General features: G+C 42.0%; 1 protein-coding gene across 3 annotated transcripts; it reads left to right on the top strand.

Annotated features, from left to right (window-relative positions):
* Window positions 1-9,018: 9,018 nt before the first annotated feature.
* nkx6.1 (NK6 homeobox 1) lies at window positions 9,019-14,368 on the top strand. Of its 3 annotated transcripts, XM_069922838.1 has the most exons (4): window positions 9,019-10,083; window positions 10,855-11,027; window positions 13,266-13,349; window positions 14,222-14,308. In XM_069922838.1, the coding sequence occupies exons 1-3, from the start codon at window positions 9,450-9,452 to the stop codon at window positions 13,305-13,307; spliced, it is 849 nt and encodes a 282-aa protein (XP_069778939.1). In that variant the 5' UTR covers window positions 9,019-9,449; the 3' UTR covers window positions 13,308-13,349; window positions 14,222-14,308. The 3 variants fall into 3 exon arrangements, with proteins under 3 accessions (XP_069778939.1, XP_069778938.1, XP_069778937.1); XM_069922837.1 differs by lacking the exon at window positions 13,266-13,349 and having other exon boundaries at window positions 14,222-14,368; XM_069922836.1 differs by lacking the exons at window positions 13,266-13,349; window positions 14,222-14,308 and adding an exon at window positions 12,563-13,009.
* Window positions 14,369-16,207: the final 1,839 nt, after the last annotated feature.

Below are 16,207 nucleotides of genomic sequence, written 5' to 3'. Positions count from 1 at the left end.
GTGATATTCAAAAGTGGAGATGGGCAGTAGAAAAACAAGTTAGGATTGATATTTGACAAGCTAGTTGGCTACTTATATTGCTAAAATAGATTATCCAGTTATTATATCAACAGCAAATGTGTCACCTGGATTTTCTCTCAAAATCTATTTGACTCTTGACCTTTCCTAACTCTTTCAAGGTGTTCCAAGCATTTAGCCATTGATTGTAATGGTCAGCTTCAACATTAATCTCCTGTGAAGTACTATGGATGAATGTGCTCTTTTTTAAGAGTAAGTATTACATAAAATTAGCTGCATACTACCTCCAAATCAAACAGCTCAAGTGCTTCTTTGACAGTAAAAAATCTTTTGTGATGCCCTAAGATCATGAAAAGGTTTTGGTTTTCTCTTTGCCCTGGAGTGATGAGAGATAGACAATGCAATGTCAATGTCGATGTCAGCAACATCCAAAAAATACTATTATTAAAGTTAGTTCAGGGCAGGTCAGGATGTGAGGTCAGGTTGCCTTTAAGGCAAAAAGAGATTACAGTTGATGTCATGTGGAATAAAAATAAATTGCTGGAGGAACTCAGTGAGTCAGTCAGCATCTGTGGAGGCAGAGGGGGTGGTCGATGCATCTTGATTGAGAGTGTAAAGGAGAGGTAGCACAAGAGTGTGAAATGGTGAAAGGGAGTGATTGAGGCAGGGGCTGGCAAGCAATAATTGGAATCAGGTGGGAGAGGGGACAGAATATAATTAGAAGACAGCGGCTGCTGGGTAATAGATGGAGCAGGTGATAGAGATAAAAACGGGGAAGATGGAACCAAGGGGGAAGGGAGAGTGTTAGCAGGTGAAGTGGAGGTACAAATGGCTGTGGATGATGGAATTTGATATTCAAAGAAGATGATAAGTGGAATCAGATAGGGAGGGATAATGGACAGAAGGAACCAGTTAGGGAAAGGATTTGAAGACACAGTAGATAGATGTCCACTATACACCAATTCTGATTTTGAAACACACATAGAAACATAGAAGATAGGAAGAGTAGGTTATTCGGCCCTTCGAGCCTGCTCCGCCATTCAATGAGATCATGGCTGATCTTAAAGTTCCCTTATAATTCCTTTATACTGAAGAAATATATCTAATTCCCTCTTAAATATATTAAATGAACCTGCCTCTACTGCTCTCTGTGGCAATGAATTCCACAGATTCACCACCCTCTGGGTAAAGAAATTCCTCCTCATCTCAGTTCTAAATGATTTGCCTATTATCTTCGAACTATGGCCCCGGGTTCTGGACTCCCCCACCATTGGAAACATCCCTTCCGCATCCATTCTGTCCAGTCCTGCCAGAATTTTATGTCTCTATGAGATCCCCTCTCAATCTTCTAAACTCCACCGAGTACAATCCCAAATTCCGCAATCTTTCCTCATAAGTTATTCCTGCCATTCCAGGTATCAGCCTGGTGAATCGCCTTTGCACTTCCTCCTTTGCAAGAACATCCTTCCTAGATAAGGTGACCAAAACTGCACACAATACTCCAGGTGTGGTCTCACCAAGGCTCTGTGGAGCTGCAGTAAGGTATCCTTATTCCTATACTCAAACCCTCTTGATATGAAGGCCAATTATTTGCCTTTTTAGATTTTGCACTCACCACTCACACAGACTTCAGGCAACTCACCAATGACTAACAATGATAGAAATGCAAGAGCCTCAGCAATTTCCTCCCTGGCTTTCCATAATGTCTTTGGAATCTTTTCCTTGAATTATTTCGAGGGAGCAGTTCTTCTACCAAAACATTTACCAAAGAGTAAAAATTTGGGAAATTGAAAAGAAGAAATGCTGCATTTAAAGAGCACTTCCAGCTCCCATTCAGGACATCATCCAAGCACCTTACAGATACAAGGCAAAAACAGAGCTCAGGAAGTTTCCACAAACGCTGCGAATAATCTTGAAGGAGATAACCAATCAGATCAGTTCTTCACTCAGTGCAAATTTGTCCGCTTGCTGATGTAGCCAGAGCCTCTGCTTTAAGATCTCATTGGAATGATCCTTCTTTCTGTAACTCCCTAGGCCCAAAATGCTGACAGCCTTTTACTTCCTGTTGATGCTGCCTGACCTGCTGAGTTCCTCGGCACTTTTGATGTAAAGCACTGGACCAGCGCAGCTGCAGATTTTCTCGTTTAACGTTTCTTTCCGAGGCACAGCTCCAGCTTTTGAATGGACGTGTTATGATTGTCTCTGAACTGGAGATTACATATTGAGAACCTCGAAACTTTTGCTCATTTAGTTAGATCGCACCACTAAACCTTGCAGGAGATTGAAACCACTGCTGGAGATCTTAGGAAGTGCATTGATCTGTGAGCTATCTCCTGCTCTTTCACAATAGGAACCCTATACACACAGATTAGAGAGTTACAAAACCAGCCAGGACAAGAAACTCCAAGTATATATATTTTAATTTGAGGAGTAAAGCACAACGTGGCATCAGCAAATCTTGGTTCTGAATTGCTCAACTTGGAGTGTTCTGTATCGGTGTGTAGCCAGAGCTGATAGGTGAGTAAAACTCAGATTATATTCCCATCAGGGGGCTAGCTACCTACTTTATATTTTACCAGAACCACGAATTGGGCAGAAAAGCTGATCCCCTCCCCAAATCCACACCCACTGTATTACTTTATTGCTAAACTCACCTGCACACGTTTCCAAATCAATTTATTGATAAATCTGTCATGTATAACACACACACACACGCACACAACCTGAAACACACTCATAGACAGACACGCATCCACACGCACAACCCCTCTCCACCACCCGCCTGCACAAGCACGCGTTCAGCGCGGGCGTGCGCACCCCCGCTCCGGCCAGCCGCGCAAAGCACCGAGTGCCCGACGAAACAAGCTCTGAATTTGTGGGCTGTTCCAGACAGGGTGCTAAACGGTAGATTTCCTTTCCTTTCTGGAACACCGCATCTCACAGCTCATGTTCAGGGCCGTGCCCAGCGGGCCGTCACCTGCAGTCCGGAGCACCTCTTCTTCGAATCCAGATCCTGCAGAGAATCCAGCTCTTTAGAAAGAAAGGACATGACGTTCAATCTGACCCTTAACCCAACTTAAATCGTGAGGGGAAAGTACCCATTCTCATAAATAGACCGAGATGAAGTACATTGCTGGTTAGATGCAGGACATGGGAGGGGGAAGGGGAGCATATCACAGAAAGGGTCCTTTCACATTGTGCTGATGTTCAGACAGTTAAGTTTCGGGAATAACCGTCCAAATCTCAAGCTAGTGGGTGGAAATTAAACAAAAAGAGAGGAAGCCAGAAATGGTGTCAAACCTCATCTCCCGATGAAAAGGCGATCCTGGGATTTCCGAAGCGGATGCACTGGGTCGCTGTATCGCTCAAGCTACTGACTGCATTATGTGTGCTCTTTCTAAATTCAAACGCAGTACTTAATTCGCAATTAAACATTTTGCTAATGCCTTTGCAACAGCGAATGTCACGTTTGATTCATCTCGACGAACAGAATCATGTCAGATGTCACAGAGTGGCTATTTGAGTTCGGTGATTTTACACGCTTTCCATTGGCATGTGCCACTCTGAACATTCTTTTTAGCTTCACTTCTACCTTTGAATTCATCCGTCCCATTAGGAAATGCTTTTCTTCTGCTCAGCAGACGGCCCCATTAAGCTCGATCGATTTACAAACTGCATTTTATGTAAGACTCGAGTGATTTTATGATCTTGACAATGCGATCTCTACCTTTGAGGAAAAAATCGCGCCAAAATGAGCTACTTTTGTGTCAACTAATTCCGCCTGATATTCAAGTTCTACGTGTTCACGCGACATAACATCCTTTGACGCGGACGTTTTCTATATCTATGATGGATTGGGTACATAATTATTGTTATGAAATACCAAGAAAGAAAATAATTCTTAAAAACGATGCTCTTTTGTTTGATCAATGAATACGCTCCATCTCCTTCCTCTCAAGATGTCTTGAGACACCGTTGAAGAAACTTCCAGCATCCTCCTTCAAGAAAAATATAATCATATTGATACCGTATTAAAACAGTGGATCAACTACTGTTATTACTTCAACTCCACAAATTGTAAATCTTTAATTATTATATTCGGCTGTTTGGCTATATTTTTAAGGTTGTATTTATTTTCCTCTGTTAATGAATGCACATTCTAGCAAAAAGGCCGCCCTTCTCCAAAGCCTGTTTCCTTTACACTGGCATGCAAGCAGTGCCTACAGTTGCAAGCGTAAATTAAACTGTTTTCGCATTACTTGATATGTTCGCCGGCCACAAGGATCATTCTGTCATGCTTTGGAAATCTCCCATCCGTAATTATTGAAATAAAGTCTGCAAACTGACATTTTAAGGCAATGCCGGTCACCACTGTCCTACTTCTGTGCTGGTGGAGAGCAATGAACAGGCGGTCAACAAATAGATACATAGCCTTCAGCTAAATGCCTATTAAAAAAAGATTGCTGTCTCGATTGCCTCCGCGAACAGCTAGCTCTATTTATTGGATCAGTATTAGTCGAAATGTCCACATCAACCTTCCCTCAAACAATATTTGCATAATCACAGGGGGATTATTTTAGTTTCAATTGCACGCCTTACAGTCAAACGACATCTTTGACTTTTCCCAGTGCAGCACCTTCCAACATTGTTTACCAATTTCCTTTCAATGAGATTCACGCCAGTTTTTGCATTCAACTCTTCTGCAAGACGGCACTGGCCCGGTGTTTATTTCAGTGTCTTCTTCTTTGGCTTGGCTTCGCTCGCTCAATAATTAACAACCCTGCTAACCGACTGCCGTTCGTTGTCGATCGCCTTACTTTTTTTCAAGGGTGTTTTAAAATTTCTTACAGAAGATTACAAACCAACCCTCAAACTCTCAGCGTGGGGAAACAAACCTGCATAACTTCAAACTCCATCGCAAATCGGAGTCTATGTCGTTCAATAACATCAGAGATAAAACAATCGGAAGGCGATCATTCACAATTTACAGTTCAGAAAATTTAAGACCAAAATTAACGCTGTTACAACTCACGGGCATAACTCGCTTTGCTGTAAACCAATTCTAAATGAATAATACTAACTCAAAGACTAATTATATTATTTAATATGTGGCCAAATAATATACAACACACTTGTTTCGAACTTTTTGGATGGGAGATTTCCAAAGCATGACAGAATGATCCTTGTGGCCGGCGAACATATCAAGTGATGTGAAAACAGTTTAATTTACGCTTGCATGCCAGTGTAAAGGAAACAGGCTGTAGGCTTTGGAGAAGGGCGGCCTTTTTGCTAGAATGTGCATTCATTAACAGAGGAAAATAAACACAACCTTAAAAATATAGCCAAACAGCCGAATATAATAATTAAAGAAAAAAGAACAGCCCTTAACCCAAATTCCAACTCAAATGACCGACGGGCCCTTACTACTGTTTTGTACTGTTAAACGAAGCTGGAGATTAGAATCCTTTTTAAGTAACATAATTCCTGACATACAACATATTTAGGTATTCGTTTATTGACATCGGCGGGTCGATTATTTCTAAAATGGATATTGCATTTACTTGTGGCAACTCTCACTCTCTCTCTCCTCCCTCTCTCGCTCAGTGTTACGCGTCGACCGTGTAAATAAACACAAAATCCAAGAGTTTAAATAATTAGCCATCTAATTATTTTTAAAAAGCCATTGCTTTTGTGGACGCGTCGCTAAATGTTAGGAATGAATGGGAAGATTTCTTAAGATTAACTGCATCGCTTTTCCAACCCGGTTAACTTGCTGCCTGCCTTACAGCACCTTATGGACTGATTCTCTTGGCATTTTTGTGGCGCCACATCGATTAAGCGATCCGGATTCCAGATTAACTTCCTTGTCACAGTCGCAGTGGACTCCTCAACGGACCGATCTGACCTTATTGACTCCAGTAGGGGGTGGAGGGGGGGGGGGGGGGAATAAAGACTGTTCACATTTACAAGCAGATTATTGCGGCTAATAATTAAGTAACAGTCGCTAGAAACGCACCTCCTGGAATAACCAGTCCGCAAACTTGCTTCCGACTGCAATGAGTCTTCGTCTCTCAGAAACAGACGAGCTTTTTTGCTAAATATTGGGAGGTGTCATGTTGGCTTTCTGTCTTGTTATCCTGTTCAGTGCAAACAACTTCTCACCACTGAGTCTTCCAGGTAACCAGAAACCGGCAAGACAGGACGGCAATGAGACAAAACTTGAACTTCGTCGCCGTAAAAAATCTCCCACAATAAGTAGGTTGGAATTATTGCAGGATTTAAAATGATAAAGGAACGAACGTAACTGTTTGATGAAATAGAGACAGTTGGTATACCAGGAGTTAATTTGGAATGATCACGTTAAAACCGGCGAACCTGCAATTGCAACTAAATCCCATACATTGCCGATCCCAACTCGTTCACCAATCCGAATTTTAAAAAAAATCTCCCGCCTTTCAATTGCTGCGGGAAAAAATGCTTGTGCCATTATTGGTTCCTCCCGGATCCTGTATGAACACGGTAATTTACCATTTTCGAAGGCTCCCGATCTAGGAGTATGAACCCTTCAAGGCTGCACCGTTGACTTTCTCCGCCAGGTGTCGCGATCTGAGCGACTCAGCGCTGCTTTCCTGGTTAAGTGGGTCCAAGTGCCGTTCAGTACCAACCCCATTAAACGAAAGTCCTACAGATAAAAGTAACCCAGTGGAAACGTAGCCTCCAGCGGTATTTGCTCGCTCACCCTTTTCCGAGATGTCAAAAACTTCACATATAGTTCATATTCTATCTGACACATTGCAGAATAAACATGTTTCCCAAAACTAACACTGATTAATAACAAGTTTATTAGTCGCACTCGGGTGTGCTGTTGCACATCCCCCATTTTATGGTGTTTATATCAGTAAAGAATTTTTCTGAGTGATGGATTTTTGAGGTTATTTTTATATTAGACATACATACAGCACAGTAACAGGGCCTTCCAACCCACGAGCCCGTGCCCCCTAAATACACCGATTAACCTACAATCCCCGTACGATTTTGGAGGTTGGGAAGAAACCGGAGCACCCTGAGGAAATCCATGCAGACACGGGGAGAACGTCCGAACTCCTTACAGACAGCTCCGGATATCTCTGCTCTGTGTAACTGAGAACCGTGACACTCTCTCGGATAGGACCAGTCCAATTTAATGTCCCACAAATCAGAGACTCGTTGCAGAATCTTTACGTGGGTGTAGGGTAAGGGAGGTGACGGAGTTTGTTTCAAATCATAACTTCATATTAAACATATGTGCGAAACACTCGCAAGAAAATGCCAACAAAAGATTATTTATTCCTTGTTATGGGAACCAATTAAAACCTTATTTACAATGCCAATAAAAATTATTCGGGAATATAATACTTGTACTTGTGAAAGAAAAGTAGTTTGGTTTAACTTGAGTGCGTGTTGTAAATGAAGCACCAGTAACCTATTATAACTGTTTAAAGTTTCTATCAGCAATTTATCTGTTTTGCACATGTCCATGAAATAAAAGTATATAACGTCACAGAGGGGAGGAAAGTTGAATCTGACTAGACGACCTATTTTGTGCGGTTTGTTTTACAAATTTACTAATCGATTCGGAATTCCTTGGTATGTTACGAATGGGAACTAGTAAATGATCAATTCCGTTGACACGCGCAAACGTGTATTGAATGTAGTTTTATGCAAGAATTACACTCAATTTTATTTAAGAATATCTCTTCAAAAATATTAATTAGACTTAATAGTAAATATATTATGGGCCTGGCGTCATGTTGAATGGGATTTTACTAGAGTCAATTTCCTGTAACAAAATATGTAGCCAATTATATGTGTAAAATGAATGTGTAAAAGGCAGTGACAAGTAAATAGCGTTGTTTCAAAAGTTATGTCTTAGTTTTAAATTTGGGGTTCTCTAGGCCCTGCTTAAACAGGTGGAAATACTAATTTATCCTTTACCGATTCTCTTGCCATTGTTAAAACAAACGATCTCAAAGGGATCGATAAATGGTCTCCTGTACTGAACTGGAGACGTTCCTCGGACGAGTTGGGGGTGGGTAACGGTGTGAATATATTCAGTTCATTTTCACAATTTGTGCTCTGTAGCCGGCGTTAATTATAATATCGACATAGATTTTACGCAGCTCTGAGAGCAGTTAACCATTGTAGCCTTTTATAATTCTGGAAGCCTCAATTCTCTATTCCGAGCAGTAACTTCATTGCTGTCGTTCTAATCTAGACTCACCGCTCTCACAAAGGAGAAATATTGACTATTGATAATTCTCCATAAACGACTGATTGTAACTAAATGGACTTTAGGGGGAAAAGCATATATTATCATTACATTAGTTAACGACTGTCTGTGCGTTTGGGCTCAATTTTATTTCGAAACATCAGGTTAAGTTTGCAACACATAATGGTACATAAATGGGAAGATTTATAATGTTAAAGGAATCAAGCGTTAATTCAAAGCAGGTGGATTGTTTCCAATAATAAACTTCGTAGATGACTTGACCTTATCAGAAGCATTTACCAGTGAATGGTTGGACTCTGACACGCGTTCAGCATCTGTCGCCACTGTTTGTTTCCGCCTTTACCTTTTGTTTAATTAAAAATAATTTAATTTGCACATTCCCTGGAAAGCGTATGTCACCCAATTAACATCTTAACGCAAACCCCCGTCCGTTGGTTTTCAAAGGATATTTCAATGCAATTCTTAATTCAAAATCATCGGACCCAGCGATGGAATTAGATTAAGAATCCGAGTCGCCGTCAGATGTTTTGTTTTTCCTCTCTCCAAAGGTTTAAATAAAGGTTCCCCTGGACTTTAGACTCTCTCTTAGATGCTATTGTAGTTTTAAACCTTTTCTCTCTCTCTCTTGAGGGTTTGCTTGAATAGGTAAATATGGACAAGGGCGGGCTTTGTCCGTCAGCCAATTAGGAAAAGGCGGCTGGGCAAGTGTGCCTTGCGTCACAACAATTGGGACCAATCGTCCCAAGCCTGGCTGGCTTCGCCCCGTCTCCTTTGATTGACAGCCGGAAAGTTTTTTTGCACTTTCTCTCCAGACAGCACAGCTAGAAAGCGCCTGAAGTGATGAGAGGGTTTTATTGCATCAAGCTGGGGCGGCAAGGCGACAGCTCAATAAGTCTTTAGCCCCAAATAATGCATTACAAATTCTAAGAGCAAGAAATAACTCAACACCATTTGTTGTTTGAACCATTCTGCTTACCCTTTTTCTCTCTCTGAACCAAACACAAATATTTGCAACCAAGTTAAAAAAAAAAGGACCAGAGGACAAATATTGTATGGACCTTGTTTTGGGGGAACTGGTCGGAATAGAAGTTGCTGCTGTTCTGTCTGCCCTCTCCCCCTTTCCTTGTGAGAAGTTGAGGCTGAAGCTGACCACTTTTCGGTGATGTTAGCGGTTGGACAGATGGATGGGAGCCGGCAGAGCGCGTTCGTGCTGAGCAGCCCGCCGTTAGCGGCCCTGCATTCAATGACTGAGATGAAGAACCCCTTGTACCCTTACTCCATGCAGCCCGGAGCTGGGACGGGGACCGGAGCTTCCTCCACTTCATCGTCCCCAAACTCGCCAGGTATCATCAGCGCAGCTACCACGGCGGCGGCGGGGCTCAAGTGCATGACCAGCCTGCCCGGTTTCATGAGCCAGCAACTGTCTTCCGCCACTCCTCACGGCATCAACGACATCCTGAACCGTCCGCTGATGCTACCGGGCGGGGGAGGTGGAGGAGGAGGAGGCGGCGGTGGTGTTGGTGGTGGTGGTGGTGGTGGTGGAGGAGGAGGAGGAGGAGGAGGAGGGGTCGCTTCTACTTTGCTTTCGGGGATCCCGAGATTTAACACCAGCCTGAGTCCCCCGCCACCAGGCATGTACTTCAGCCCGGCGGCGGCGGCGGCAGCTGCGGCTGCAGCGGCAGCTGTGGCCCGTTACCCCAAACCGCTAGCCGAGTTGCCGGGCAGGACACCCATCTTTTGGCCTGGAGTCATGCAGAGTCCGCCGTGGAGAGAAGCGAGGCTAGGCTGTTCACCCCGTAAGTATCCGCTTTTCTCCTTCCTCCTCCCACTCTTTATCCTTATCAATATTATTGAAGACTCGACAAAATTTTCCATGTTATTTCGTTGTGTTTTAATTCCTTCATACTAATGACGAGTTGCGAAAGCATCAAAAATTTATAAATGAATTTCACTTTCTGCGTTTTAAAATGTATTAACGCCCCAGTAATAAAGAATGCAGCACATAGTGGTTCAAATCAACCACTATAATTCTATTCAGTGTTATTTTAACGGGCACATCCTCGAGTGGAATTCATTTATTATATTTTCTCTTCTTATTTTTTTAAAATCTTCTATGTTTCAATGTATTTTATGCTTTATGTACGTGGGAAGCTGCAACAAGTAAGACTTTCATTGCATCTGTTACTTATTTAAATGCCGAAACTACTTTCATTCATTGATCTGTCCATTCATTCGATCACAATAGTCCATTCAGATTAAATAAAAATCGGACGCGAAGCATCGAGTCGATATATTGTCAAATTTAAAATTGCCAAAGCACGCCTCTGGCCTCAAATGCACTGTTAAGCTATTCGATAAAATTAACATATCATTGTAAAGATTACTGAGCCCAAATAAGTATTGTTTTGTCTAATTGGCACTTTTTTAAAAATGTGTTCGTTTTCCTATGTTGGCATCATAACATCATATCTCACGTCAACGTCTTTCAAATTGCATCGTATACCTGTAATAATTTTACCGATAAATAATATTGATTCGGTAACATTTCCCGTGTGATCTAATTCCAGATCAGGGCGCCATGCTGATTGACAAAGACGGAAAGAGGAAACACACCAGGCCTACGTTCTCGGGACAACAAATTTTTGCGTTGGAAAAAACTTTTGAACAAACGAAATATTTGGCCGGGCCTGAAAGGGCGAGATTGGCGTATTCACTGGGGATGACGGAGAGCCAAGTCAAGGTAAGATTGTCTTGACATATCTGAAATGACGAGAAAACACAGAGGAACTGCAGACATTGGAATCTTAAGTGAACAATGAGAGGCTGGAAGGACTCAGCGGGCCAGGCAGCATCCGCACAGAGACATGGACAGACAACGTTTGGCCCCGACCCGAAGCACTGACTGATCATTTTTTCCATGGATGCTGCCTGACTGACATGCTGGATTTCTCCAGCGTCTGAAATCTTAAATGGTATTCCCGCTTTGCATTAAAATGCAGTAAAGTTTAAGCAATTTCCAAGAACGAACGCTCCAAATGGGAAACATGTCCTCTTTTAACGGGAAATGAAATTGATTCACAAAACACCTCCTTATTTGAATGGATCAGGAAAATGCAGACTTAAATTCTGGGAAATAAAATTAAAATATTTCAATAACCTATTACATTCTTTTTCAAATACAAACTGGTTATTCATTAGACTCTATTTTTGAATGTTCAATAACAAATTGTATTTATAAATTATAACAACACCAGCACTTTATACTCTCATCGCTTTCCCTCAGCTTAGGTGCATAGTGATGCCTCTTGTTGCATGAACGTGTAGTACTGTTTTGTTCGATTATGGCGAATTATTTCGGTTTTTTTTACACGCTATCCGCATTCGGCAGGCAAGCCTGATCTGTAAATATGTGGCTGCTATCATCCGAGATAATCTATTTGAGAACTTGGAGCGGAATCGATTCCCCTTGTGTTTTGTTCTCAAAATTGCCACACACACACACACTATTTAGAAAGATTTTAATTAAAATTAAACTAAAGTAGGTGACAATATTACGAAATATTTGCATTGTGAAAGCGGCCGTGCATTTATGATGTTAAAATGTCCATCTCCTATGTGCTGCATTCTTTATTATTGGGGCGTTAATACATTTTAAAACCCAGACAGTGAGTTAAAATGAACAGTTGCGGTGTTTAATTTTCCTCTCTGTTGCACATAGCTCCTGCAGCCAGTTTGAGAATGAATGGAGGACGGATATCATTCTAAAACACACATAAACACAACGACTTAGGATGTCATTTTTAAATATACAGTAACTATACCCAAGCATTTATGCTGTACGAAGCGCCTGATGAAGTTGAAGCTTTTGCGAGGTGCTTTGTGTGCTTAGCAACACACAAGTGACAGGATAACTCCGAAAACTATGCCGCTGGCTGAAACGGAGGGATTCTGCTTCGCCGACTTTCTGTTGCCCGTTTCTCAGATTACACTCGAGTAAATTCAGCGCTCGTCATTCGCCGCGAATGTCAAAATTGCCGACCTAAATTTTAGATGGAAAACGAAGGTGGTAAATATTTCTGACAGGGGTTGTGCTGCTTGCAGGCGTCCGCCTTCACTGCCGGCAGTTTTCAATGGTCGAGACGTGAACGCAAAGAATGAGGGGCGATTTTTTTTAAAGGAAGTGTTTAATGTCTGTGCAAGTCCAACCTGTATTACTTTATTAGCTGACAATCGTGGACCGGCCTTTTATTCCCCCCCCCCCCCTCCCCCACGCAGGTTTGGTTCCAAAACAGACGGACGAAGTGGAGGAAGAAACACGCGGCAGAGATGGCGACAGCCAAGAAAAAGCAGGACTCGGAGACGGAGAGATTAAAGGGCACCTCGGAGAATGACGATGACGAGGATGAATACAACAAGCCGCTGGATCCCAATTCGGACGACGAAAAGATTTCCCAGTTACTAAAGAAACACAAACCCTCTACTTTGCACGTCCATACAAGTGAAAACGAGAGCTCCTAAGAGACGGCGAACTTTATATTTCCTGATCCCACAGAATTTAGCACTAAACCCCCCCTCCCCGCCCCCGCCCACCACTCTCTGTACATTTTCAGAGATGTATATATTTTTATAGTCTATATAAGTTATGGGAAAATCTGTTTGAAGCCCCAGCACTAATTCTCAAGTCTCTACTCCTAAGGACAGAGCGCACTTGATCTCCAACAACAGGCCCTCTGGTTGGTGGAACATTTTTATACCCAGATAGGTGCATAGTAATATATTCAGATCAGAGTCTGAGGAGGTCAGCTGTGGAGTTGAGAAGGGAAGTTTGGGGGGGGGGGGGGACGGGACACTCGGCGACTTGTAAATAACTCGTATTAAATATCGAACAGAAGAAAATAACTGTGAATATTTATGTGTAAAATACATTTTGTATCAGGAAATATCAGCTTAAATTAGCGCTTGATTTTTAAATGTATAGATTTCGTTTCGATTTTCGTGTTTGGAATCTTGTGGAGTCTGAATGCAAGTGTTGCCAGCATTTGTCTTTGTGGATTAAAAAAAAGTAAGATATTTTTAATTCGTTAGCGTTTAATAAATATGATTATTCCAATGTCTACATTTCGACAGCTGTCGGAAAGTTTCTTTACTATGAGAGGATCGTGACCCTAATGCCTTGCAGAAGGGTGTCAACTCCTGCTCCGTGTCTTATCTATCTCCTTTAAGTTGCCATTTACATCGACAGCACGCCTAACAGTTCCCCGTGAACCTTTCTGCACGCTGCAACTGGTTTAGTAACGCGGCCGATTCTACCCTTACCCCTGATGTGGACACATTTTAAAAGGTGTACTGCATGGCCGCGTTACATTTTCAACGGAATCTGTCATTAAATTCACTTATCACATTGGCATAAATGAAATAAGACTTTTTGTGCTGAATGTAAGTGTTCATTGGGAGATTTGCCGGGTGAAACTCGTCTGGTATTTCTGGGGATTGGAAATTCAAGTGGCGCACCTTGAGAACAAAGTGTGACGGAGGGTCATTAACATTTTGAGCGGTTCCTTTCTGGTTAAGTAAGCATATTATTCAGTTTGGACCCTCCACGCTTGATTGCGCTGGAGTTATATAATTCAGGCTTTTGGATAAAGAAGCACTTCCAGTTTAATTCTGAAATTCAAATATTTAAGAGCAGGATTTGCGGAGGGGGTGGGGGGGGGGGGGGGGGGACATCTGCTCCAGATTTGAAGGATTCCGCCGAACTAAACTGGGAAGCTGTTCAAATGTAACTAAGCAGCATCAAAAGTGATTAGGGGAAAATTAGACAATGTCATTTACTGCCATCAGGAGGACATCTACTGATTAAGTATATTGCCTTTGCTTTATCACCGTAAACTGATCAATTACCTTGAGAACTAACAGGGTTTTTTTTGTGCTCAGGCCCTGATTTTCAGTGGTGATTGTGTAGCTTTAACGGGAATATCGAAAGCATTTGCAGGCAGAAGGCCCATTTGTGACACTGCAACCGTCGTAGAGAAAATACTCTTTGCTTGGAGGACATTTCTATCAATTGCATGGTGAATTAAAGCCGATGTCGAAACTGTATTCATTTTTTTGTGGGAGTGGTATCGTGGTTTTGATGTAACCGTACCGACAGGGAGGCGAATGAACAAAATGTTAAATTTTGAATTGGTTTCTAGTCGAAGATTAAATACAGTGGACGAAAATATAAAAGAAAAGGAGGGTGTTGGTTCAATCATCCCTCAGCCTGGCCAAAATGATTCAATCCACCTTGACATTAAATTGCTTTATGTCAATGCCTTTCATAAAATACGATGTTGTTCGCTACATGTGTAAAAAAAAAGAACGAATCAAAATGTAGCGCAGGCATCAAAAGAGACGCAACGTGGAGTCAGGGGGCAACAGCTGACACAGGTACAAACTATCCCAGGACATCAAGACACCCGGCAATAATTCTTTGTAAAGAGGCGTCACTTGTAACGCCATAGCTTAGAAATGCAGTTGACCCCCACCCCCCCCCCCCCCATGAAATCGGCAGGTAAGGAATATCAGAGATACGTGCAAAATAAATGGCCAGACATTGCCAAGACAGTGGAATAACACGAGCAACAACAGATTGATACAAATTGTGAAAGTATGCTTGTCCTCCGCATGTATCAATTTCACCCGCAGAAATCCACAACAGTTGCTGTGAAACAGACGTCAACCGAAAGTATTACTTTTGCAGGATTATTTAAAGTGGAAGTGAGGCCAGTTTCTAACAGCGCTTCAGGGTACAGTTAACCTCGATTTGCCTGGACACTTAAAAATGTATATAATATAGTCGGTACTCGATCATTTGAACACAACAATTACGTTGGTCGGCCGTGTTATGTGTTGCAAAATTCTACTTAAAAACCTGACGTTGATTTCAGTATTAACGATATGATACAACGCAACGTCCCAGAAATGGTTTGTTCGATTACAGTACAGGTTTACTTCTGAACAGAAAGCGAGACGCGTCGGATGTTATCATTTTATTACTTACATGTACGAATTTAATTTTACTAGTTGCTAAAATTGTTTGTTTCAAAATTCAAACATCCCCTCTGACTCGCTCAGTTTTATTTCATTCCCAGTTGCTTTCTCTGTAACACATTTGGGTAGAGAGGAAACTATGAAATGAGTGACTTCTTTTTCCTAAATTTGGGACAACCTTGTTCGAAGTGCGCGGACCAGAATAGAACTTCAGTAAATTTTCCACATTACAGTCACGGCCAACGACCTGCAATGAGGAAAACACAAAACAACTGCTGGGTGGGTGTTGGACTCTTCAGTCAACAAAGAGCTGCTGGAGGGAACTCAGAGGATCGGGCAGCATCCGTGGGTACAGATGGTCAGGCCTGGGACCCTTTATCAACCTGCAGTAACATGTTCCAAAGGATTTCAGGGAGGTGCAGTCAGATAGAAACGAAGCCCGATATGTTAGACTATCTGATTGAAATTTTATGGCCAGTTCGTCAATACAACGTGTCTTTATCCCCTATTTTAGATTGCTCAAGGCGTTAATTGTTGATGCTCTGACAGTCTTTTACATGACATCCCTTCGCAGGTCGTAGAGGAGATCAAACGATCTCTGACGTCATTTCAAATAATAGACGATTGTGGGATCCACGACTGTAAGGCACGGGAGTCCGCGGTTGAGGGCGAAGTTGGGCCAGATGATTGGCGAGGTGCTCGGCTGAGAATGTTTTTTTTCGATGTAAGAGTAACACTACAACATTTTACAAGGTTTGTTGGTTTAGGATTTGTTACAAAAACCCCACAATCGACCTAAGTCAGCAAAACAATTATGTTTTTGTACATTGTAATAAAAACATTTTTTTTGTGAACAACATTGTTGAAAACTTTTCTTGTCATCTCTAA

This window comes from Narcine bancroftii, chromosome 3 (genome assembly GCF_036971445.1).
Source record: "Narcine bancroftii isolate sNarBan1 chromosome 3, sNarBan1.hap1, whole genome shotgun sequence".
Lineage (NCBI taxonomy): Eukaryota > Metazoa > Chordata > Chondrichthyes > Torpediniformes > Narcinidae > Narcine > Narcine bancroftii.
Note: the sequence above shows the minus strand (reverse complement) of the source record. Positions and strands in the feature narration are given on the sequence as shown.

Bases quoted from the DNA above. Each gene is read 5' to 3' on its own strand.
- nkx6.1 (XM_069922836.1), top strand. From the start codon at position 9,450: ATGTTAGCGGTTGGACAGATGGATGGGAGCCGGCAGAGCGCGTTCGTG. The intron at 10,084-10,854 runs GTAAGTATCCGC...ATCTAATTCCAG, and splicing joins GAGGCTAGGCTGTTCACCCC to ATCAGGGCGCCATGCTGATT. The intron at 11,028-12,562 runs GTAAGATTGTCT...TCCCCCACGCAG, and splicing joins TGACGGAGAGCCAAGTCAAG to GTTTGGTTCCAAAACAGACG.